General features: G+C 42.5%; 2 protein-coding genes across 4 annotated transcripts in view; both read right to left on the bottom strand.

Moving 5' to 3' along the window:
* LOC110487052 (transcription factor MafG-like) overlaps positions 1–11,629 on the bottom strand; it is a 44,557-nt gene extending 32,928 nt beyond the window's left edge. Inside the window, exon 1 of one of the 2 annotated variants that reach the window (XM_036939162.1) lies at positions 11,362–11,629. The gene's annotated coding sequence lies outside the window, so the exon portion shown is untranslated. Of the gene's footprint in view, positions 1–10,715; positions 10,923–11,361 lie in introns of those variants that run through there. The other variant, XM_036939161.1, reaches the window with a different exon arrangement.
* A 4,659-nt stretch (positions 11,630–16,288) lies between these two features.
* On the bottom strand, positions 16,289–26,210 carry LOC110487054 (pyrroline-5-carboxylate reductase 1, mitochondrial). 2 transcript variants are annotated; one of them, XM_036939163.1, is made up of 8 exons: positions 26,042–26,210; positions 25,731–25,816; positions 24,597–24,667; positions 23,940–24,119; positions 20,745–20,966; positions 20,070–20,162; positions 19,263–19,426; positions 16,289–18,470 (listed from the first exon to the last, which is right to left on the bottom strand). In XM_036939163.1, the coding sequence occupies exons 2-8, from the start codon at positions 25,795–25,797 to the stop codon at positions 18,305–18,307; spliced, it is 963 nt and encodes a 320-aa protein (XP_036795058.1). In that variant the 5' UTR covers positions 25,798–25,816; positions 26,042–26,210; the 3' UTR covers positions 16,289–18,304. The 2 variants fall into 2 exon arrangements, with proteins under 2 accessions (XP_036795058.1, XP_036795059.1); XM_036939164.1 differs by lacking the exon at positions 26,042–26,210 and adding an exon at positions 25,930–25,948.
* Positions 26,211–26,752: the final 542 nt, after the last annotated feature.

The raw sequence follows: 26,752 nt of genomic DNA on the forward strand, positions 1-26,752 counted from the left end.
ACGTCATCACACTTCAAATTGAGGAATAAGAAACGTTTCTCCACCTGAAAGAGGAACGACTGAGTCTTGACATACAGAACAAACCTTATCTAGAGTAAAAATACTTCCTGTGTGCTGGTTGTTGCCATAGATGAAGAAATACTCAACATGTTCTTAAGTTGTAAAGCTTTTTTAAAACATAGGATCTGCTGTTTTAGCAGAATCAACATGTAGAAGAGTTGGAAAAGTAACAAAACGTCAGCCGATATTCTTGGCTCTTGGTTGCAATCTGCTGTCCATCATTCAGTGTTGTACTTTAGGCCTACACCCAAGCTACACCACAGATTAGGCCTAGACAACATTTTTGTGTGAGGAAGTTCTGTCAGTTGTTCAGCATATATGTTGAAAGAAAACTGGAAAGCAATTTCAGCACACTCTTAGTACCTGTGATTCGGTGTTTTCTAAAATAAGCCAAACTTGGCTAGGCTTGTTTCCAAGTTGAATACAGTGCCGTTGTGGTCTATTGAATCGATATTGTGTCGAGAGCTGCAGTGGGACTCGGAGGAGAGCGAGGACTTCATTGGCCTTCAACGCTCTATCTGCCCGGAGGACTTGATTAAAAGGGAATCGCTCTTGATACATCAGCAGCCATAGCCTAACGCTGGCAGAGGGAGGCAGTGAGAATTGCAGGCAGCCCACACACACACACACACTGGTGAAATGTTCCAATCCATGAACTACCATTACTGGATCCTATATGTATTACTGACCTTAGGACTACAATAGAATACAACTGTATTGTCCATATTGAACAACGGAAATGTGTCCAGTTTCTCTACATGAGAGTAGGCTTCTCTGGAACAGGAACAGGTCAGTCATTTGTAGTTAATTGTCTCTGTATGGTTAACAGCTCATCAGTGTCGTCACAGTAAGCAAACAGAAAGCTAGGCCTACTCTGTCTGTCCAATTCACCGCTGCTTTGGTAGACTCGTTAAACAACAAGACAATGTCGTTCGGCTACCACTGTAATGTTATGCTACAAAAATCAACTCTGCTATTTGTAGGGTTTTCAGTGATTTAGTGGACCATCAGACAACTGACTGAATTTAAAACAATTGTCTCATCATGTAGATAGTAACCTATGTACTACGCGCATACACAGGTGGAAAAAGTACTCAATTGTTATACTTGAGTAAAAGTAAAAGATACCTTCATAGAAAATGACTCAAAGAAAATGACTCAAGTAAAAGTAACCCAGAAAAATACTACTTCAGTAAAAAAGTATCTGGTTTTAAATGTACTTAAGTACAGTGGTGGGAAAAGTACACAATTGTCATACTTGAGTAAAAGTAAAGATACCTTCATAGAAAATGACTCAAAGAAAATGACTCAAGTAAAAGTAACCCAGAAAAATACTACTTCAGTAAAAAAGTATCTGGTTTTAAATGTACTTAAGTACAGTGGTGGGAAAAGTACACAATTGTCATACTTGAGTAAAAGTAAAGATACCTTCATTGAAAATGACTCAAAGAAAATTACTCAAGTAAAAGTAACCCATAAAAATACTACTTCAGTAAAAAAGTATCTGGTTTTAAATGTACTTAAGTACAGTGGTGGGAAAAGTACACAATTGTCATACTTGAGTAAAAGTAAAGATACCTTCATAGAAAATGACTCAAAGAAAATGACTCAAGTAAAAGTAACCCAGAAAAATACTACTTCAGTAAAAAAGTATCTGGTTTTAAATGTACTTAAGTACAGTGGTGGGAAAAGTACACAATTGTCATACTTGAGTAAAAGTAGTTTTTTTAAATGCATTACATCAAAGTCCTTTTATTTTGCAAACAAGACAGCATCATTCTTACATATATATTTCATCTGCAGACAGACTGGGGCACACTCCAGCATCATTCTTACATATATATTTTATCTGCAGACAGACTGGGGCACACTCCAGCATCATTCTTACATATATATTTTATCTGCAGACAGACTGGGGCACACTCCAGCATCATTCTTACATATATATTTCATCTGCAGACAGACTGGGGCACACTCCAGCATCATTCTTACATATATATTTCATCTGCAGACAGACTGGGGCACACTCCAGCATCATTCTTACATATATATTTTATCTGCAGACAGACTGGGGCACACTCCAGCATCATTCTTACATATATATTTTATCTGCAGACAGACTGGGGCACACTCCAGCATCATTCTTACATATATATTTTATCTGCAGACAGACTGGGGCACACTCCAGCATCATTCTTACATTTATATTTCATCTGCAGACAGACTGGGGCACACTCCAGCATCATTCTTACATATATATTGTATCTGCAGACAGACTGGGGCACACTCCAGCATCATTCTTACACATATATTTTATCTGCAGACAGACTGGGGCACACTCCAGCATCATTCTTACATATATATTTTATCTGCAGACAGACTGGGGCACACTCCAGCATCATTCTTACATATATATTTCATCTGCAGACAGACTGGGGCACACTCCAGCATCATTCTTACATATATATTTTATCTGCAGACAGACTGGGGCACACTCCAGCATCATTCTTACATATATATTTTATCTGCAGACAGACTGGGGCACACTCCAGCATCATTCTTACATATATATTTTATCTGCAGACAGACTGGGGCACACTCCAGCATCATTCTTACATATATATTTTATCTGCAGACAGACTGGGGCACACTCCAGCATCATTCTTACATATATATTTCATCTGCAGACAGACTGGGGCACACTCCAGCATCATTCTTACATATATATTTTATCTGCAGACAGACTGGGGCACACTCCAGCATCATTCTTACATATATATTTTATATCTGCAGACAGACTGGGGCACACTCCAGCATCATTCTTACATATATATTTTATCTGCAGACAGACTGGGGCACACTCCAGCATCATTCTTACATATATATTTCATCTGCAGACAGACTGGGGCACACTCCAGCATCATTCTTACATATATATTTCATCTGCAGACAGACTGGGGCACACTCCAGCATCATTCTTACATATATATGTTATCTGCAGACAGACTGGGGCACACTCCAGCATCATTCTTACATATATATTTTATCTGCAGACAGACTGGGGCACACTCCAGCATCATTCTTACATATATATTTTATCTGCAGACAGACTGGGGCACACTCCAGCATCATTTAGAAACACCGTTTTTGTGTTTATTGAGTGCGACAGATCATAGGCAGTGGGAATGACAATGCATTATTTTGATTGGTGCATGAATTGAACAATAATTCTGTCCTGTCTGAGCATTCTAAATGTAATGAGTACTTTCTGGTGCCAGGGAAAATGTACGGAGTAAAAAGTACATTATTTTCTTTAGGAATGTAGTGATGTAAAAGTATATCAAAAATATAAAAGTACAGACACCCCAAAAAACTACTAAAGTAGTACTTTAAAGTATTTTTACACCATTGTACACACACACACAAGGCCAAACGTCAGCATTCATAATAAGTGTACAAACTCTGGTTCATGGTTGATGTTCATGTAAATGAAGCACACATTTTTCATATGGTACAAGTAACATTGACAAGTAAAATATTGGAAAAGTAACATTGACAAGTAAAATATTGGGAAAGTAACATTGACAAAGCCTCATTTGATGTCACAGATGTTGCCTACTTAAAACAGGTCAACCAAGTAAAGCACATGAAAGTAAAAATGACAACGCTTTGCCTGCTGTGCCTGGAGGATGAAAGAACAAAGTGCTACTTTTTCACAAGTCCAGAGAGGTAGCCTATATCGCAACACTCAGCAATCATAATCCCCTTCCGACGACGCCTTGCAAAGAGTTTCATCACCAACAGCCCCTCCTTCCATTAAACAGAAAACCCTATATTCTCTCCCCATGTAGCTACAGCAGCACTTCTGTTTCCCCATGTAGCTACAGCAGCACTTCTGTTTCCCCATGTAGCAACAGCAGCACTTCTGTTTCCCCATGTAGATACAGCAGCACTTCTGTTTCCCCATGTAGCTACAGCAGCACTTCTGTTTCCCCATGTAGATACAGCAGCACTTCTGTTTCAACCATGTAGAGACAGCAGCACTTCTGTTTCCCCATGTAGCTACAGCAGCACTTCTGTTTCCCCATGTAGCTACAGCAGCACTTCTGTTTCCCCATGTAGCTACAGCAGCACTTCTGTTTCCCCATGTAGATACAGCAGCACTTCTGTTTCCCCATGTAGCTACAGCAGCACTTCTGTTTCCCCATGTAGCTACAGCAGCACTTCTGTTTCCCCATGTAGATACAGCAGCACTTCTGTTTCCCCATGTAGCTACAGCAGCACTTCTGTTTCCCCATGTAGCTACAGCAGCACTTCTGTTTCCCCATGTAGCTACAGCAGCACTTCTGTTTCCCCATGTAGCTACAGCAGCACTTCTGTTTCCCCATGTAGCAACAGCAGCACTTCTGTTTCCCCATGTAGATACAGCAGCACTTCTGTTTCCCCATGTAGCTACAGCAGCACTTCTGTTTCCCCATGTAGATACAGCAGCACTTCTGTTTCAACCATGTAGAGACAGCAGCACTTCTGTTTCCCCATGTAGCTACAGCAGCACTTCTGTTTCCCCATGTAGCTACAGCAGCACTTCTGTTTCCCCATGTAGCTACAGCAGCACTTCTGTTTCCCCATGTAGCTACAGCAGCACTTCTGTTTCCCCATGTAGCTACAGCAGCACTTCTGTTTCCCCATGTAGCTACAGCAGCACTTCTGTTTCCCCATGTAGATACAGCAGCACTTCTGTTTCCCCATGTAGCTACAGCAGCACTTCTGTTTCCCCATGTAGATACAGCAGCACTTCTGTTTCCCCATGTAGATACAGCAGCACTTCTGTTTCCCCATGTAGCTACAGCAGCACTTCTGTTTCCCCATGTAGATACAGCAGCACTTCTGTTTCCCCATGTAGATACAGCAGCACTTCTGTTTCCCCATGTAGCTACAGCAGCACTTCTGTTTCCCCATGTAGCTACAGCAGCACTTCTGTTTCCCCATGTAGATACAGCAGCACTTCTGTTTTCTGTTTCCCATGTAGCTACAGCAGCACTTCTGTTTCCCCATGTAGATACAGCAGCACTTCTGTTTCCCCATGTAGCTACAGCAGCACTTCCGTTTCCCCATGTAGATACAGCAGCACTTCTGTTTCCCCATGTAGCTACAGCAGCACTTCTGTTTCCCCATGTAGATACAGCAGCACTTCTGTTTCCCCATGTAGCTACAGCAGCACTTCCGTTTCCCCATGTAGATACAGCAGCACTTCTGTTTCCCCATGTAGATACAGCAGCACTTCTGTTTTCTGTTTCCCCATGTAGCTACAGCAGCACTTCTGTTTCCCCATGTAGATACAGCAGCACTTCTGTTTCCCCATGTAGCTACAGCAGCACTTCCGTTTCCCCATGTAGCTACAGCAGCACTTCTGTTTCCCCATGTAGCTACAGCAGCACTTCTGTTTCCCCATGTAGATACAGCAGCACTTCTGTTTCCCCATGTAGCTACAGCAGCACTTCTGTTTCCCCATGTAGCTACAGCAGCACTTCTGTTTCCCCATGTAGCTACAGCAGCACTTCTGTTTCCCCATGTAGCTACAGCAGCACTTCTGTTTCCCCATGTAGCTACAGCAGCACTTCTGTTTCCCCATGTAGCTACAGCAGCACTTCTGTTTCCCCATGTAGATACAGCAGCACTTCTGTTTCCCCATGTAGCTACAGCAGCACTTCTGTTTCCCCATGTAGCTACAGCAGCACTTCTGTTTCCCCATGTAGCTACAGCAGCACTTCTGTTTCCCCATTAAGCTACAGCAGCACTTCTGTTTCCCCATGTAGATACAGCAGCACTTCTGTTTCCCCATGTAGCTACAGCAGCACTTCTGTTTCCCCATGTAGATACAGCAGCACTTCCGTTTCCCCATGTAGCTACAGCAGCACTTCCGTTTCCCCATGTAGCTACAGCAGCACTTCTGTTTCCCCATGTAGATACAGCAGCACTTATGCATACAAGAAACCCCAAAACACATGCTGTGTATTTCCGAAGGGAAATTAATTTATCCTGATTAGGTATAACTAACTAACTACTGTGTTGCGTCAGCCATACAATACATAGGCATTTGCAGAGGTGTTGGTTCATTGTCTGTGACGATGTGCAGCAGTGGATTCTTGCCCAGTGGTTCATCACGTGGGCTGGGCTGGTCAGCCTGTCCCAAACATTGCCAATCGGTGTCAGTAATATCCCTCAGACGATGGTGCCTACCCAAACCGTACCGACTCGGATGGAGTATCAAAGGTGGTCCTTTCCAGCACAGTACCAGCAACTACGATGGATGTAGCCATAACCAGGCCAGCTCCACTCGGCTCAGTAGAGTGAAATGGGCTTTACAGTCCAGTAGCTGTGTGCACCATCCAGCCACGTTCACCTCTAACAGTGGCCAGCCTTGTTTTATCTTGGCCACCTCTAGAAGGGCCATAAATCTCTGAGCTGATCTCACCACACCACCCCAATCTCATCCAGCCTGCCACCTGCTGTGGCGCTATTCAAGGCCCCCTCATCTGTTCTCGTTACCTGCTGTGGCGGGACGGGAGACAGGAATTGAGCTTTATTGCAAATCTGGGTCTCTGACATGGGGCTGTAGCTATCTGCGCAGTATGTCGACCCAAACACGCTTTGCTTGCCTGCACCAACGAGGATGATGAAATAACTTGGAAATCGGAGCAAGAGAGAAACTTCAGAGACTCTACGCAGATCCTATCTGTGTACCCCTCCTCTCCCATTTAGGCTACTCAACAGTTTCCAAGGTGACTGGGAAGTAGAGCTGGACGATATATGGAATGAATGTTTTTGTGAGATATTACAAATGCCTGCATCGCACTAATCATAAAAAATAAAAATAAAATGTATGAGCGTTTATGTCAGCATGTTGTCTTTTTGGTCTCGTCTCCTTCACGCCTTCTGTGCTGTGCACCTAACCATTTACACCAGAGATCTGTATATAATGATGAGATGCTCATGTCTCCGTCCATAACAATGGGAGTCGTTGTCCCAAAGACACGAAAGCAGGTGACAAGCTCAGGTCCAAAATAAGCCCAAACGTATTGGCCTTATTTGACAGATTTTGGAGAGTGAAACTTCTTGCATCACCTCTTCCTCTCTGTTTATACACACACACACACACCCGCTCCCCCTACACTCACAACAACAAAGATGAGAGATCACTTATTCCTCTCTGACAAGAGGTTTCAACTTGCCATTTGTTCCAACAAAATGTGTCATAGGGATACCGAAACAAATTGAGACATTATTTTACTGTAATAGAGGAGAACTTGACCTTTCTAATGATGCCCTTTTTACATCTCAACTGCTGAAATTGCACACAAGGCAGACACACCAGTAAAACAGGAATGAATGAACATTGATTCTGGAAAACTAATGGTCAGTTTGTCACGTGGAACCGCTAGCAGCATCTTAGCCAGACCGTTATCCTCGCTGTCTAGTCTGTTTTATAATACCACGTACCGCTAGCAGCATCTTAGCCAGACCGTTATCCTCGCTGTCTAGTCTGTTTATAATACCACGTACCGCTAGCAGCATCTTAGCCAGACCGTTATCCTCGCTGTCTAGTCTGTTTTATAATACAACGTACCCCTAGCAGCATCTTAGCCAGACCGTTATACTAGCTGTCTAGTCTGTTTTATAATACCATGTACCGCTAGCAGCATCTTAGCCAGACCGTTATACTAGCTGTCTAGTCTGTTTTATAATACCACGTACCGCTAGCAGCATCTTAGCCAGACCGTTATACTAGCTGTCTAGTCTGTTTTATAATACCACTAGCATCATCTTAGCCAGACCGTTATACTAGCTGTCTAGTCTGTTTATAATACCACGTACCCCTAGCAGCATCTTAGCCAAACCGTTATACTAGCTGTCTAGTCTGTTTTATAATACCACGTACCGCTAACAGCATCTTAGCCAGACAGCTAGTATAACGGTCTAGTCTGTTTTATAATACAACGTACCCCTAGCAGTATCTTAGCCAGACCGTTATACTAGCTGTCTAGTCTGTTTTATAATACCACGTACCGCTAGCAGCATCTTAGCCAGACAGCTAGTATAACGGTCTAGTCTGTTTTATAATACCACGTACCCCTAGCAGCATCTTAGCCAGACCGTTATACTAGCTGTCTAGTCTGTTTATAATACCACGTACCCCTAGAAGCATCTTAGCCAGACCGTTATACTAGCTGTCTAGTCTGTTTTATAATACAACGTACCCCTAGCAGCATCTTAGCCAGACCGTTATACTAGCTGTCTAGTCTGTTTATAATACCACGTACCCCTAGCAGCATCTTAGCCAGACCGTTATACTAGCTGTCTAGTCTGTTTTATAATACCACGTACCCCTAGCAGCATCTTAGCCAGACCGTTATACTAGCTGTCTAGTCTGTTTTATAATACAACGTACCCCTAGCAGCATCTTAGCCAGACAGCTAGTATAACGGTCTAGTCTGTTTTATAATACAACGTACCCCTAGCAGCATCTTAGCCAGACAGCTAGTATAACGGTCTAGTCTGTTTTATAATACAACGTACCCCTAGCAGCATCTTAGCCAGACCGTTATACTAGCTGTCTAGTCTGTTTTATAATACAACGTACCCCTAGCAGAATTTTTGCCAGACCGTTATACTAGCTGTCTAGTCTGTTTTATAATACCACGTACCGCTAGCAGCATCTTAGCCAGACCGTTATACTAGCTGTCTTGTCTTGTTTTATAAAATGTGCAATAATCTTAAAAACACAATTATATAAGGAATTGGCAACTCGTTCTCATTCTGAGAAATAAGGTAGGTCACATCATTTCAACAACTAAACAAAGTGGCCAGGCTAGCATGCTGTTCAAACAGTTGGAGACGGACAGAAGGGTGTGTTCATAACTGTTCTGCCTTGTTAGCTAGAAAATAGATCCAAGTTGGCTAAACTTGAAATATAAAGATTAGCTGGCTACTCCACTAGCACTTGGGCTTGTTTATGAGACCTGTGTTAATGTTCTATAATGCCTGCTACTAGTTAGTCATTATTAGTGAATATGCATTATGCATAGTTCTGGTAAAAAAAAATATGTAACAAAAATGGCATTTTCATAGACGGACTTGAAATCCAGACAAGTGATTATTGCAAAAAAGCAAGTTAAACTATTTTGATAAAATAATACAATTAGTAGTGGGTCTTATGGTGGTGGAAGGCTTATATTTTGCCTAGGTATAATTTCACAAGCCCTACATTTATTTGATTATTTCTGACTGTTTTAAAATGCTGTGTATTTGGCCTTTAAATTGTAAAACAAAGCTTAGAGAATTTCATCGATATCGATGTGATTTGTCCACAAGTTTGAAAGAAAAAAAAAAGAAAAGAGATGATTTTTAGGCCAAACCGCCCAGCCCTACTGAGAAGTAAGTAGGTAACTCAGCCTCTGAGCAACAAAAAAAGGCAAACGCATATTGTCACTGCCCACCACTAAAATAGTACCATGGCACTTATAGTAAAAGCTATTCAAAGTGCACCATTAAGAGTTGCTGGCAACCAATCAAAAAACAGCTACATGTAACACAAATGAACCATCATTACCTAAAATAAAGACATCAGTATTAGATTAGCCTATATGCCACCAAATCATCCCATGTCCAAAGCATATTGGCGAACAGTATTCAAGCAACATAAAAACCAATACAGCAGTGATTGACAGTGTTGGATTATATTTTCTGAAACAAAAGCCATTCACTACAGAACGGCGGGTTTAAACGAAATGTGACCCAGTTTAACATTACTTGACATGGCGAATAGCAAAACGGGTTGAAAACAGTGTGGTTTCTTTATGTATGAAATACATTTTGGTCAATATAATAGATACAGGATATAGCACACAAAGAAATCCTATTAAATTACTTTTTAAAATAGTATTCTTAAAATACTCGATTTTAGAATTGTATGATAGCACACTTGACTGCTTGCTGATGGATCCTAAAGAGAACCTTGCAATACAGAGAGCTGATCCATTTCTCCTCATCAGAATGCATTGCAGCCAGAGAACAAGGCAAATTGAATGATTTATGCTCATCCCCATCATTCCACGAGCAACAAGAGTACTGCAAATCAACACTTGACCATTTCACTACACATAATCTCTAGGATAACGACAGACGGCTCGCTGATAAATATCATCCATCCTTATCCGCCCAGACCTTTGTCCGCTGGTGGGGCCATGTTTCGGGTGGTTTCCTTCTCAGACGTCCAAATAATACATAATTGTGATGATTCAGCAACGTGATAAAAATTCCTAGATGGCATTTATCTACGAACATCAAACGAAACGTACAATGTGTAAGGTTAGCTATCCTGGTGTGTAAACACTGAACATTGACAGCGGAGGCTTGATAAGACATCGCGGGTGGTGACAACGTAACCACTGGCTAAATGACTTCGGCAGGTGAACCAGTTTGCTAACCTCTACCGCCATCGAACACGATTGGAAATGCCAAGCAATCGACTGTTGAGCAATGCAAACTTGCATCTATCAAATCACCAAGCTGTGCACATATATACATTGTATCACAAAATACTGTCGAGCCCTTGTTTTATCGTGCTGATTTATGTCACAAATGAAGCCACCAACCTGATCGCGCTCCGACAACCGTCGCTTCGGCTCGCGCTTCCCTCAGCTCTGCAAGGCACGCTCGCACAGATATGAAGCAGCAGGTTTGAACAGCTCCAGACCTAGTTACAGTATGTGCATGACTAGGCAAACTACACGAAGCTAAATAAGCAGTTGGATTGCAGGATATCCATTTAGCAGAAGCCACCTATATCTGGTTACACTTTTTTTCTCTCTACAACCCTCAAGCTGTCACTACTACACTACACCACTGCTTGCGCGTGACTAAATACCAGTATCTGTGTAGTAGCCTACAGACTCCCGCCTGCTGAACAAGCAAGGGAATCCCCATACTCAGCTAGTTAGGAATTACAAGATACGCTTTTTTTATTAAAAACAAATATTATAATGTAACATGTTCATCTAATTACAAACCATGTCTTCATTCATACACAGAGCCTAACAAGAGTTGAGACGTATACTATAATAAATTACTTGATAGTGCGCTAAGCTCAGCCTGCTGCTGGAAACCTGAGAAATTACTTTACAGGCTGGCTGGCTAGCTACAGCATAGAAGACACGCATTGAGCAAGCAAAACTCAGCATATCGGAGGTAATGGCATGCACGCACACTCAGCATAACAACACGTTTCGCTTTTCAACTCACCAAACTTGATGTTTTTGTATAGTTCTTAACGTCGTCTATTGTGTAATAAAAAGGTCAACTTGAACGTAGCTACTACAATTGTGACTGGCAGACAAGCATGCGTTTTAAATCCCGCTCGTTTCTCCTTGTTGATTCCTTTCTCTACATTCCCTTGTATCGCGGAGCCAGACGTCATGTTTGGTCACGTGGGTTCATTCATGAAGTATCAACAGAAGGACACTAAAAATCATATTTTCATGTGTGCAATCTCTTGCATGATGTTGCAACGCATCTGTAAAAAAAAAAAAAAAAAAAATTAAAAAGAGCTTGTTCTAACGCAATATGGTTGATTTTGCAAATATGGACACTTTTGGATGTTAAATGTTATTGAAAATAAAACTTATTGAAACTGCTTTTAATCTATCTGAATTGTTTTCTTTACTATGTCCGCAAACAAGATCTAATAGTGGCTGAGACCATACTATTTAAGAATATAAAGATTTGTATCGGTTTCCCCAAATACCTGAGTTACAACGTCATCAAATGTGCTATTTTAGATGTAAAGGAAATTACCAAAATTGTGCCATAATACAGTTGAAGTCGGAAGTTTACATACACCTTAGCCAAATACATTTAAACCCAGTTTTTCACAATTCCTGACATTTAATCATAGTAAAAATTCCCTGTTTTAGGTCAGTTAGGATCACCACTTTATTTTAAGAATGTGACATGTCAGAATAATAGTAGAGAGAATGATTTATCTCCGCTTTTATTTCTTTCATCACATTCTTAGTGGGTCAGAAGTTTACATTCACTCAATTAGTATTTGTTGGCATTGCCTTTAAATTGTTTAACTTGGGTCAAATATTTTGGGTAGCCTTCCACAAGCTTCCCATAATAAGTTGGGTGAATTTTGGCCCATTCCTCCTGACAGAGCTGGTGTAACTGAGTCAGGTTTGTAAGGCCTCCTTGCTCGCACACACTTTTTCAGTTCTGCCCACAAATATTCTATAGGATTGAGTTCAGGGCTTTGTGATGGCCACTCCAATACCTTGACTTTGTTGTCCTTAAGCCATTTTGCCACAACTTTGGAAGTATGCTTGGGGTAACTGTACATTTGCGACCAAGCTTTAACTTCCTGTCTGATGTCTTGCTTCAATATATCCACATCATTTTCCTCCATCATGATGCCATCTATTTTGTGAAGTGCATCAGTCCCTTCTGCAGCAAAGCACCCCCACAACATGATGCTGCCACCCCCGTGCTTCTCAGTTGGGATGGGGTTCTTCGGCTTGCAAGCCTCCCCCTTTATCCTCCAAACATAACGATGGCCATTATGGCCAAACAGTTCTATTTTTGTTTCATCAGACCAGAGGACATTTCTCCAAAAAGTACGATCTTTGTCCCCATGTGCAGTTGCAAACCGTAGTCTGGCTTTTTTATGGCGGTTTTGGAGCAGTGGCTTCTTCCTTGCTGAGCGGCCTTTCAGGTTATGTTGATATAGGACTCATTTTACTATGGATATAGATACTTTTTTACCTGTTTCCTCCAGCATCTTCACAAGGTCTTTTGCTGTTGTTCTGGGATTTATTTGCACTTTTCGCACCAAAGAACATTAATCTCTAGGAGACAGAACGTGTCTCCTTCCTGAGCGGTATGACGGCTGCGTGGTCCCATGGTGTTTATACTTGCGCACTATTGTTTGTACAAATTAATGTGGTACCTTCAAGTGTTTGGAAATTGCTCCCAAGGATGAACCAGACTTGTGGAGGTCTCAATTTTTTTCTGAGGTCTTGGCTTTTTAAATTTTTTTCCCATGATGTCAAGTAAAGAGGCACTGAGTTTGAAGGTAGGCCTTGAAATACATCCACAGGTACACCTCTAATTGACTCAAATTATGTCAATTAGCCTGTCAGAAGCTTCTAAAGCTATGACATCATTTTCTGGAATTTTCCAAGCTGTTTAAAGGCACAGTCAACTTAGTGTACGTAAACCTCTGACCCACTGGAATTGTGAAACAGTGAATTATAAGTGAAATAATCTGTCTGTAAACAATTGTTGGAAAAATTACTTGTGTCATGCACAAAGTAGATGTCCTAACCGACTTGCCAAAACTATCGTTTTTTAAGAAATTTGTGGAGTGGTTGAAAAACAAGTTTTAATTAACCTTAGTGTATGTAAACTTCAGACTTCAACTGTATATATAACCTTTCACATTAATTATTATTATTATTTTTTTACTATTTGGAAGTTCTTAATTATATGTATGCATCATTTATGTCAATGTCCATGTATGTCTTGATGATATTCAGAAACATGTACCTACCACATCAAAATCTTCACATTGTTCTTAAGATTATTTTAGGAATTATCATATAAGGTTCACATATGGGAAAGTCAACAATATCAATTGTAATTTAATACACCTTTGCCTCAAAAATATGTACCGTGATGGTAATGACTTAGCGTTGTGGTAATAAATAAAGGCTAAATATATATATTTTTAAATGACAGTGTGGTGTGCTGCTGCTCCAGTTTCAACTATTCTGCCTTATTATTATTCGACCATGCTGGTCATTTATGAACATTTGAACATCTTGACCATGTTTTGTTATAATCTCCACCCGGCACAGCCAGAAGAGGACTGGCCACCCCACATAGCCTGGTTCCTCTCTAGGTTTCTTCCTAGGTTTTGGCCTTTCTAGGGAGTTTTTCCTAGCCACCGTGCTTCTTCACCTGCATTGCTTGCTGTTTGGGGTTTTAGGCTGGGTTTCTGTACAGCACTTTGAGATATCAGCTGATGTACGAAGGGCTATATAAAAAATAAAATTTGATTTTTTGATTTTGGTGGAAATTACATTTCAAATAAAACTGATTTAAAATACCATTAAACATTTGAATGTCACAGTTGTACATGTTTAATTTTATTGAAGATATAGTACAGACTATTCGTTCCAAATCATCCCAAAGGTGTTCGATGGGGTTGAGGTCATGGTATTGTGCAGACCAGTCAAGTTCTTACACACCAATCTCAACAAACCATTTCTGTGTGGACCTCGCTTTGTGAACGGGGGCATTGTCATGCTGCTACAGGAAAGGGCCTTCACCAAAAATGTTGCCACAAAGTTGGAAGCACAGAATTGTCTAGAATGTCATTGTACGCTGTAGCGTTAAGATTTCTCTTCACTGAAACTAAGGGGCCTTGCCCAAATCATGAAAAACAGCCCCAGACCATTATTCCTCCTCCACCAAACTTCACAGTTGGCGCTCTACATTGGGGCAGATTTCTTTCATCGGACTGTCAAATAGTGAAGCATGATTTATCTCTCCAGATAACGCATTTTCACTGCTCCAGAGTCCAATGGCAGTGAGCTTTACACCACTCCAGCCAACACTTGGCATTTCAAATGGTGATCTTATGCTTGCTACATGCTTCAGCACTCGGAGATCCCATTCTGTGAGCGTGTGTGGCCTACCTCTTCGCGGCTGAGCCATTGTTGCTCCTAGACATTTCCACTTAATAATAACAGCACGTACAGTTGACTGGGGCAGCTCTAGCAGGGTAGAAATTTGACAAACTGACTTGTTGGAAAATGTGGTACCCTATGACAGTGCTAAGTTGAAGGTCACTGAGCTCCTCAGTACGGGCCATTCTACTGCCAATGTTTGTCTATGGAGATTGCATGGCTTTGTTCGATTTTATACACCTTTTAGCAACGGGTGTTGCTGAAATTCCCAAATCCCCGCAGCATGATGCTGTCACCACCATGCTTCGCCGTAGGGATGGTGCCAGGTTTCCTCCAGATGTGACACTTGGCCCTCAGGCCAAAGAGTTAAATCTTGGTTTCATCAGACCAGATAATCTTGTTTCTCATGGTCTGAGAGTCTTTAGGTGCCTTTTGGCAAACTCCAAGCGGGTTGTCATGTGCCTTTTACTGAGGAGTGGCTGCAGAGATGGTTGTCCTTCTGGAAGGTTCTACCATCTCCACAGAGGAACTCTAGAGCTCTGTCAGAGTGACCAATCGGGTTCTTGGTCACCTCCCTGACCAAGGCCCTTTTCCCAGATTGCTCAGTTTGGCCGGGTGGCCAGCTCTAGAAAGAGTCTTGGTGGTTCCAAACCTTTTCCTTTTAAGGATGATGGAGGCTACTGTGTTCTTGTGGACTGTCAATGATGCAGAATTGTTTTGGTACCCTTCCCCAGATCTGTGCCTCAACACAACTCTGTCTCAGCACTCGACAGACAATTCCTTCAACCTCACGGCTTGGTTTTTGCTCTGACTTGCACTGTCAACTGTGGAATATATACACACACGTGTGTACCTTTCCAAATCATGTCCAATCAATTGAATTGACCACAGGTGGACTCCAATCAAGTTGTAGGACCGTCTCAAGGATAATCAATGGAAACAGGATGCACCTGAGCTCAATTTCAAGTCTCATAGCGAAGGGTCTGAATACCTACATAAATAAGGTATTTCTGTATTTTATTTATTTGCAAAAATGTCTAAAAACTGTTTTTCGCTTTGTCATTGTGGGGTATTTTTAATCCATTATAGAAGGCTGTAACGTAACAAAATGTGGAAAAGGGGGTCAGAATACTTTCCGAAGACACTGTATATAGTTTCCATTTATTTAACTCTTTTTTTTAAACAGGTGCATTAGATATTTTCAAATTATCAAGACTTTTGTAGTGTAACGCATAGTAGAATGTCAAAAGCCTGGGTGTGAGACAGTGAATTCCAGACATGAAATGCTTTATAAAATAAAGAATATTGAAAGCTGAAAGAAAAAGTTTAGGTTATAGCCTCGATGTGAAGAAAACAAATCTAAATTAACATTTTATCTTAATCTAACCCTGAGACACAAAAAGGCCAGTATTTGCAAAATCACCCATATATGCATACAGGCTACAGAAAAATAGTTTAAATAATTTAATTAATCATGAAAGTTTTGGAAATAACGTTTAATAAAACAGATCTAGCTAGACTTTACATATTTTGTTCACAAAATATATAAACTCTTACAGGTTCAGCATATTCATGCATTTCACTTTGTATAGGCCTAATAGTACCACTTCCACCTTGTAAACAGTAATATGCCAGTCAAATATGTAAAAGGACTGAACGTAAAATGTCTTATGTAAAATACTGTAGTCTACCTACTGTGTATGTGTAACAATGATTGCTACCATCTTGAACAAGTCTCTCACACAAAAGAGATGTGTTTGTGTGTAGCAAGTCTATCTTGCAAAGGAGATTCATCTACACTGAACAGAAATATAAAAGCAGCATGTAAAGTGTTCCATGAACTGAAAAATAAAATCACAGAAATGCTCCATATGCACAAAAATGCTTATTTCTCTCAAATGTTGTGCAAATATTTGTTTACATCACTGTTAGTGAGCATTTCTCCTTTGCCAAGGTAATCCCTCCACCTGACAGGTGTGACATGTAGAGAAGCTGATTAAACAGCATGATCGTTATACAGGTGTACCTTGTGCTGGGGACAAAAGGCCATGTAGTTGTCACATAACACAATGCCACAGAGGTTTTAAGTTTGAGAGAGCTGCAAATTGGTATGCTGACTGCAGGAATCTGCACCAGAGCTGTTGCCAGAGAATTTAATGTTAATTTCTCTACTGTCGTTTTAGAGAATTTGGCAGTACATCCAACCTGCCTCACAACTGCAGACCATGTGTATGGCGTCATGTGGGCGAGTGGCTTGCTGATGTCATCATTGTGAACAGTGCCCCATGGTGGCGACCCTGGTTATGGTATGGGTAGGCATAAACTACAAACAACAAACACAATTGCATTTTATCGATGGCAATGTGAACAAACAAAAATACCATGGAGATCCTGAGGCCCATTGTGAGGCCCATTTTTATTAAGGCATCTTTGTCAAACAGATGCATATCTGTATTCCCAGTCGTTTAAAATCCATAATCCAATGATTTCCTCATATAAACTGTAACTCTAATATCTTTGAAATTGTTGCATGTTCCGTTTATATTTTTGTTCAGTATCTCTCAATCAAGCAAAGAAAATGAAGAGATAAACAACAATAGAAAACAGGGACCTTTGCCGTTTAGCAACAGACCAAAATAGTTCCAGTAAGACTGTACATAATGTATGACCTAACAATCTATCTAACGGAACATATAGGCACACATTCTATGAAACAGAAGCTATAGATAGCTGAGCACATAAGACATCCAACTCTACATCTGTCTCTGTGTTTCTACTGAAAGGGAGTGGGCGGCAGGTAACCTAGAGGTTAAGAACGTTCCAACAGTAACCGATAGATACCTGGTTCGAGTCCCGAGCCGACTAGGTGAAAAATCTGTTCACTTGCCCTTGAGCAAGGCACTTGACCATTATTGCTCCTGTAAATCGCTCTGGATTAGAGCATCTGCTAAATGGCTAAAACGTAAAGGAATTGTGACCTGTTGTTCATCACCATGTTGGTCCATCTTAACTGTCTATGTTCGTCTTCTTCCCCCGGTCACCTCCTACTGCTTTTCTCCTTCATCTGCACTGATATGACAACACTGGACAGGTGAAAGCCATAATGCCTATTAGGAACTTGCTTTTACCTGTCCAGATGTTTCTAGTCAGTGAACATGGAAGGAGAGCAGGAGAAGTGTCCCTTCACCCTACATCCTCTATTGCTGCTTTAAGTTTATCATCACATTTATGAAGCTGCCATTTATGCCCCTCCTCTCAGCTGGCATGCTATAACCATAACACCTTTTTTAGGGTTTAAATAATATGTTCAGCGGCATTTCATTCTTTTGAGGGTCTCTTCCTGGGGCGTATCACTAGGAAGCAAAAAGACCCAAACAGGGAGGAACTACCTGAACTTGTCCGCTAAGAAACTTGTTTTTGTTGCAAAATGTTTTGATATGGTCTGCAATGCACTAATGAATTCACCACTGTTCTGTGATCAGAGCCACTCAGTTCAATTACTTCTTATGCCTGGGGTTGCTGCTGTTGAACAGGCTGATCCCAGATCCCGTCCGGACGCCCACCCCTGTTCCCACCCCTGGCTGCTGCAGAACCTTGTCCAGCGTAGTCTTCTTGATGGCCGCAGGAGAGATCTTCTCCTGGTCAGCCAAGAACTGGAGCTCCCTGATGGAAAGAAACAAAGAAAGAATATAACATGTACACTACCTTTTACTCTTAACAGAGGCTGTTATCCCGAGTGAACCTCAAGTCAAATTTTCACACACTGACACTCCCGTTTGAGTCACATAATTTAAAAGAGATGGGACTTTGCTCATGGAGTGTGTCTACTATCTGTTAGTTACAAAAAGTTCAGACATATGCATCTAGCACCCTCTGCTGTCTAAACAATAGCATCCAGCCATACAACAGAGCACTATGATACAGACATTAAACACAAACATTCAAATGATTATTATTTTTACACAAAACATGTCTGGTTCCCTGAACCCAGATTTAGACCAGTCCTGGACTAAAAGCACACTCAATGGAAAATCTCCAATAAAAGTGCTTGTAGGTTGGTTGAATCTGGGTTGGGGAAACCCGACCCATCGCCTAGCTGACATAGTGCTACATCAGTCTTATGTGGTTATATCAAAAAGCCACATTTAGTTAAATGCTATGTCCAGAGACCTACTGGCCTCACCATACCACCAGCCAGGGCTTATCCACAAAGATCCAACATATTGAATGTTGCAGATAGAAATGGAACACAGACTTGACATAGTTCTTTATTCTTCACGACAGGGGATCATGTCTACTCTACCACGCAGATTTCTATCGGCACATTCCGGTTTGATTTCCAGGACACAGACTTAGCCTAGTCCTTGACTAAAAAGCATTTTCTATGGAGATTTTCCATTGGAAGTGCTTTTTAGTCCAGGACACTGTCCCTCTGTAAAGTGGTGCCCAGCCTACCTGGTCCTAATGCAGGAGGCCTCCACAGCGTTGATGAGCAGGGCGCGGAAGCCCCCACTCTCCATGACGTGCAGGGCGTGAATGGTGGCGCCCCCTGGGGAGCAAACGTTGTCCTTCAGCTGGCCAGGGTGCTGCTCCGAGTCCAACAGCATTTTGGCTGCTCCCTATGGGAAAGACAAAATAGAGACATGAACATACTGTGGTGAATTTGGGCGTAGCCTCGACCGGGGAACTGGAACCCGGGTCCCTGTGAGCGACAGTAACACATCTTAACTGTTACACCAAGAGATCCAAACCCATTGACGAGGTTGCTAGGTATACCAAGGTTGCTTCAATATGGTACACTCTACAGTCAAGCAAACATTTGCAAGGCTCATGGTTATAAGATGCCAAACTCAAGAGAAGAACTCTCCACATTTTTGCTCAGATGCAATAGATTTCTTTCAAGATGTTTCCAGATCAAAATCGGATGTATAATAAAAAAAGAAAACATTCACAAGCAGTCCTCAAAAGAGATTTCTGACAGATTATATTCAGGGCTTGCCTGATTGTTAGTCTCTGTTCAGCATTTACATTCCCCTCATTGTACTGTGTCATTTGCCAAAGATAGCTGTGGGAGTTATCAAATCAGGATCAAATCCTCTGATCTCCTCAAGCTCATTAATGACAGAATGTTCATATTTGAAGAAAGACCAGTCGCTTTGGCAAATGACACTGTGTACAAGGAGTGTAATGTTACAGAGACTGGTACCAAGACTAATTCAGGGCTAGACGTTCATAGAGAATGCATGTAGATTATGTTCTCACCAGCAGGGCCTGTGCTCCAAGCCGTATAGCCAGTCTCCTGGGCAGACCCATTTTCACCCCCCCATCAGCAAGCGCTTCCACGGCTGTAAATGCCTATAGGGAGACAAAGACGAACACACACTTATCATATGCACACTCATCACATGTATAAAAACACAGTTCAAAATGGGCTCTAGAGATTATACAATAGAGAAAAGAGTTAACAGAAATGACTAGCCAGCCAGTAGTTTAAGCAGGCATTCTCCTAGGAGCTAGGCAAGGTCCAGTTCTTATAACCAATTACTTGCATGGTCGATCATGAAAATAATGAGCTAAAATAGCTTTACAACCCAAAGGTATGGTTGTAGCCCACTGGGCTAACCTAGGCATTAGCTTGGGGGAGCTAGTCTTCTGGTGTCAGGAGAGGTCAGTCATCCCACAAGCGGGGTTTACTGAACCACCTGTTACAGTGGCAGACATGCAAAGCACAATTCAAAAAAAGCCCATCAGAGTTATCTTGTTGCAGGTGCGTGGGTATAATGTGGTATCTTAAAAGAAAGGAGAAACCTGCACACTACTCCTGCTCGTACTGTATCCCTTTTAATCACAGTTTATTAAAGCATGTCGGCCTCTTGGCCTTCAGAGCTTTTTTGATAGTAAATGTAAAATAGAAACTACAATAACATAACCACTCACATAGGCAGGTCCACTGCCACTGAGTCCGGTGACGGCATCGATCAGGTCCTCCTCCACCTCCGTGCAGTAGCCCACACTGGCCATCAGCTGCTCCAGCAGCCTCCCGTCCTCTAGCTCGGCGTGGGTACCCGTGGCGTAGACCGTGGCTCCCTCCCGAACCACCACCGGGGTGTTGGTCATGCATCGCATCACCTTGGGGAACGGGCGGTACTGGAGCAGCTTCTGCAAAGGGCAGGGGGAGAATAACACTGAAGTTAAGATTAGTTGATAGAAACATGAGGGAACGCTTCATGAAAACGGTCTCTGCAGTGAAACATCCTTTTTTTTACCCCCTTTTTCTCCCCAATTTTGTGGTATCCACTTGTTAGTAGTTACTGTCGTCTCATCGCTACAACTCCCGTACGGGCTCGGGAGAGGCGAAGGTCGAGAGCCATGCGTCCTCCAAAACACAACCCAACCAAGCCGCACTGCTTCTTAACACAGCGCGCATCCAACCCGGAAGCCAGCTGCACCAATGTGTCGGAGGAAACACCGTACACCTAGCAACCTGGTCAGCCACAGGAGTCTCTAGTGCAGCCAAACCCTCCCTAACCCGGACAATGCTAGGCCAATTGTGCGTTGCCCCATGGACCACCCGGTCGCGGCTGGCTGTGACAGAGCCTGGGCTCGAACAGAGTCTCTGGTGGCACAGCTAGCACTACGATGCAGTGCCTTAGACCACTGCGCCACACGGGAGTCCAGAAACTTCCTTTTTCAATACGTTTTTTTTTTTTTTTACTTGCAATGACTTGGATATGTAGTTGTGTGGGGGCCAACCCAGATACAAGTATGTGGACACCCCTTCAAATGAGTGGATTCAGCCATTTCAGCCACACCCGTTGCTGACAGGTGTATAAAGTCGAGCACACAGCCATACAAGCATCACAGAGAAACATTGGCAGTAGAATGGCGCGTACCGAATAGCTCAGTCCTTTCCAACAAGTCAGTTCGTCACATTTCTGCCCTGCTAGTGTTGCCCCGGTCAAGTGCAAGTGCTGTTATTGTGAAGTGGAAATGTCTAGGAGCAACAACGGCTCAGCCACAAAGTGGTAGGCCACGCAAGCTCATAGAACGGGACCACCGAATGCTGAAGCGAGTAGCGTGTATAAATCCTCTGTCCTCGTTTGCAACACTCACTAACGAGTTCCAAACTGCCTCTGGAAGAAACGTCAGCACAAGAACTGTTCGACGGGAGCGTCATGAAATGGGTTTCCATGGCCGAGCAGCCGCACGCACACAAGCCGAAGATCACCATGCGCAATGCCAAGGGTCGACTGGTGTGGTTTAAAGCTCGCCGCCATTGGACTCTGGAGCAGTGGAGACGCGTTCTCTGGAGTGATACATCACGCTTCACCATCTGGCAGTCCGATGGACAAATCTGTGGGGGACAATCAACTCCATATTAATACTGGTGATTTTGGAATGAGATGTTCGACGAGCAGGTGCCCACATACATTTGGACATGTAGTGTATATCCTTACTCATCTTTGCTTACAATCATATCAGAAATAACCTGCCTAATGACTCACAACTTCAACATGCTCTAAAAGTAGGCAAGTGTTTTCCATCATTCTCTGTGCCCCAGATTACACAGGACACAGAATTCTCAGAGGCCTCATCTCGTGACAATCCAACCTTGAACAGTCTCAAACTGCTGAATCTCTCTCTACGTACCGAAAGTAGCAGATGTCTCACTGTTACCATGTTCAAATGAAAGTTGTATCAGGTTCATATCAACCAAAGTCTGTAATGATGCATGCACATGTATACAGCATTCAGAATGACTATATAATGCTGACACTCAGAAGAATCATTTGCCTTTGAGCCATGCCTTTTCAGACACCTTGCTATTGGCCTTTTTCACATGACCACTTGTAACCCAAAGCTCTGTATTAAAACATTTACTTCCACCAGATCCTAGAAGTCTAGTCTCCTCTTTTACCTTTTCAATGTCAACTTACTACTGCAGAATTACAGCTTGCGGTTGTTTTTAACGTACCACTCGCACACTGACTGGAAACTGCTCTGGATAAGAGTGTCTGCTAACGGACTAAAATGTAATGTAAAATGTCACTGAGACAGGGTTAAGTTAACGACAAATACCACTGAGCTACGGAACTACAGTATCGAAGGTAGATTTTAGTTTAGAAGTAGTGTATTAGGCACATCCAGTAACTTGCAGGTGCAGCGTACAAAAGTAAAAGACAATATAGAAAGATAAGATACCCACAAACAGATGAACGCTTCCCCAGTTTTATTGTGCAACGTTTTGAACCAAGACCTTTCCGGCATTACAAAAAGCTTGATTTTGCTGTTTTGTGGTCTGGTTCCCTCAAATATCACAGTATGAATCTATCCTGATTCTCTATTTGTCAGTGTCTTGTGAGAGCGCATGACTGTTCATCAGATTGCAGTGTGTGGCAGCTTTCCCAGTATCAGGACAGAGGGCTGAGGTATTTTCAGTGGGAACAGAATGGAAGGGCGATTCATGTTGTAGCAGCCGGAAGTTGCTATGTCCTAGGGCTATGTGAGACCAGAGCACTGTAGTAACGGAGGGGGCAGGGAGAGAATCTCAATGGCATTTCATTGATTTCTTCCTCTCTCCTCCTTCAATTAAGATTCTCCCAGGGAGAGGAGAGGGACTTCTGACCTCATCCAATGGGTTTTGAGGACGATGAGAGAGAACACGAGGAATCAAGGAAATGCAATTTACTGGAAGCCTCAAGTTAGGCTATAACAGAGGGCTGTAGCTTCATTGATCTGACAGGATGGAACAAGTTATTTCAAAGCAGGATTCCATCAGAATGCTTTCACCTATCCAATCATATCAGGGGCTTGTTCAATAGGCACCAATCGTAAGAAAACCAGTGAGATACTTGTTCAATAACAAATATACATTTCAGTTCCGTTGCAAAACGTTCTGTTCTGTGCGCTAATGAACACGACCCAGATCCGTAGTTCAGTACTGAGAGAGAAAGCGAGAGACAAAGCACTAGCTAAAGTCAACTTTAATTGGATTTCACAGTTTGAATCTATCTTGATTTTGTATTTTTGTTACTCTTCCGTTTTCTGTTGCAAAACATTTCTAAAGATCTGTAAATCAGTAGAGAGAGAAAGCTCTAGCTAAAGTAGACTTCCACTGGACTCCAAACTGACCTTCTCAATGGAGCTGATGGTGACACCAGCCGCACAGGACACAATGAGGTGGCGGTCCTCAATGTCCGGTCCGATCTCATCCAACACGAAGGGGATGATGTGTGGTTTGACAGCCAGAAACAGAACGTCACTCTTGTTCACCACCTCCTTGTTGCTGGTTGTGAGATTGACACCCATTTTCTGTGTAGAAGAGCACAGACAGTGTTGATCGTTACCCCTCAGTATGATAGCATTTCTAAAATATAATTGAAATGAACAAATGTATTATGTGCCTTTTTCTCGCTCTGTCTTTCTTTCTCTCTGTATCTGGCTTGTGTGTGTGGGATTTCATTTAGGTGTAGCCGATGCGAGATGGTAATAGATATGCTGTAACTGAGGAAACTTATTCCCACAAACATCCAGCGCAGCCCAATGACTGATCCATTCTACTCACCCGCAGCCCAATGACTGATCCATTCTACTCACCCGCAGCCCAATGACTGATCCATTCTACTCACCCGCAGCCCAATGACTGATCCATTCTACTCACCCGCAGCCCAATGACTGATCCATTCTACTCACCCGCAGCCCAATGACTGATCCATTCTACTCACCCGCAGCCCAATGACTGATCCATTCTACTCACCCGCAGCCCAATGACTGATCCATTCTACTCACCCGCAGTCCAGACACTGTGGGAAGATCTGTGTCTGGGGAGCTGGCAGTGATCCTCTGTGTGGCAATGACACCTGCAGGGATGGGAGAGGGGGGGAAAAAAATATCAACTGGAAAACCCTGGTGGCTGCGTTTCGGACACTGGTGGCCAGCCTTGGCTGCGTTTCGGACACTGGTGGCCAGCCTTGGCTGCGTTTCGGACACTGGTGGCCAGCCTTGGCTGCGTTTCGGACACTGGTGGCCAGCCTTGGCTGCGTTTCGGACACTGGTGGCCAGCCTTGGCTGCGTTTCGGACACTGGTGGCCAGCCTTGGCTGCGTTTCGGACACTGGTGGCCAGCCTTGGCTGCGTTTCAGACACTGGTATAATCTAAAAACTAAATATTTGTATACAAATAAAACAAAAATAAAAACTAGCAAATCAGGCCTGAAAACAAACAAACTAAACTTCAAATTAAAATGTACCTAATAGAAATAAACATTTATATTAAAAAAAAACAATAATAAGCTTGGATCGGCGTGGTCAGACCAGCTTGACCAAGACCATGCTGGACCAGCTTGGTCACCAGCATAAGCTGGTATGTGTCTGAAATACAGCGAAGGCTGGTCACCAGTGTCCAAAACAGAGCGAAGGCTGGTCACCAGCAAAACCATCTTCAGACCATGCTGGTAAACCAGCATAACCAGCTAGACTAGCTTAACCAGCATCAGACCAGCTAAACATTTGGAGGTTCAAACTTCATATTTGACAATATGAAATGGTGACCTGCTTGCTTACAGCCGCAATAGGGTCGGACAGCATTCCTGTGTATATTAAGACACGGTGGAACCAGCTTGAGATAGTACCTCAATCCAGGGATGAGAAATGTGCTGTACTCCAAATTGTCCTGTTCTAAAGAGAAGATTGAATGACTGCTAACAACGAGCAGTCATTCAATCTTCTCTGCGTAAAAGTTGGGATAATTGGAACACTCAGAGTAAAAACGTGTTTCTGGATTGAGGTATGTTTTCCGAGCCATATCTCGCTCCAGCTCTGCAGTGTCTTAATAATATACACATGAATGCTGTCCGACCCTAGTGCAGCTGTATCCAAGCGGGTCGGATCTGCCAGCTATTAAAAGCAATGCTTAGATGGTTACCTGCAGCGCTGAATCCCTTCACCAAGGCATGGGCCAACTGACCCGCTCCGATGAACCCCACGCTCATTCTGAAGTTTCTGTTGTTGCTGTGAAGAAAAAAGGACACTGGTAATATCAAGAGACATAAAGGTATACGCAATTACACCCGCCCTGTGTAAACAACAAAGAATATGTAGCATTTACAGTAAACAGTAGTTACTTCCTGATAACAAATGGAATCACAATACATGCCGTTATGACACAATTGAAGCAATGGCGACAGCTTCCTGCATCGAAGTAGCCTAAATATTTGACAGACGAATCAAACTTACGGGTGTTGCGACGAATGTATAAATTGTTTCCGTTTCCAATGTTGCCGCCAAACATATAGTTCAACAGAGTTACAGTTGTAACAGCGTTAACATGATTTCCACACCAAGAACCGACTATGATAATAACATGCAAAGTGACCAATAGACTGAGAGAGTCGCTAAACGTCTAACCAATGACGGTGGCAGCATTCATTTATTGTACAGTTATGGGTGGGTTCTGTAAGCTGTGTACAGCCAGTTGCATCAGCCTTGCAAGTACAGTGGGCGTGGAGAAGAAACCTCTACGTTACGTTCCAGATCATGCCCTTCTAGTGGCTGAATCCGGAAGAGCATTCATTACCTAAGTATAAAAGCGCCGTCCTTTTATTTACTGCCGTAACACATCGACGTGTTAGTGATAAGATATACTATCAAGGTATTTGCTTCTCTATTTCAGGACACTAATCCTAAAAGGCAGAGAGGCCTATTATAATTCACTCATACATTAGGGAAATATAATGTTGAGATGGTGTTTTCACCATTTAAACGGTAGACTAGTACCAGCATTGTTTTGGGTGTCAGTTGAGGACAGGTGAGGACAGAACAGTTTGAACAGAGCCATCATGGTTTCTTGGCCCCCATTAATCCTAATCCATTCTTCATTTAATAAAGGGCATTTTAGTCCAGTAAACCAGTCCATACATCACAGGCTATAATGCTATACAAATGTAA

Source organism: Oncorhynchus mykiss, chromosome 12, assembly GCF_013265735.2.
Source record: "Oncorhynchus mykiss isolate Arlee chromosome 12, USDA_OmykA_1.1, whole genome shotgun sequence".
Classification (NCBI taxonomy): Eukaryota; Metazoa; Chordata; class Actinopteri; order Salmoniformes; family Salmonidae; genus Oncorhynchus; species Oncorhynchus mykiss.

What these genes read in the sequence shown, in the direction of transcription:
- LOC110487054 (XM_036939163.1), bottom strand. Translation starts at nt 25,797, where the DNA reads ATGAGCGTGGGGTTCATCGGAGCGGGTCAGTTGGCCCATGCCTTGGTG. An exon ending in GAAGGGATTCAGCGCTGCAG is followed by an intron (nt 24,668 to 25,730) that starts GTAACCATCTAA and finishes CCATCCCTGCAG; the next exon opens with GTGTCATTGCCACACAGAGG. An exon ending in TTGGAGCACAGGCCCTGCTG is followed by an intron (nt 19,427 to 20,069) that starts GTGAGAACATAA and finishes TCTTTCCCATAG; the next exon opens with GGAGCAGCCAAAATGCTGTT.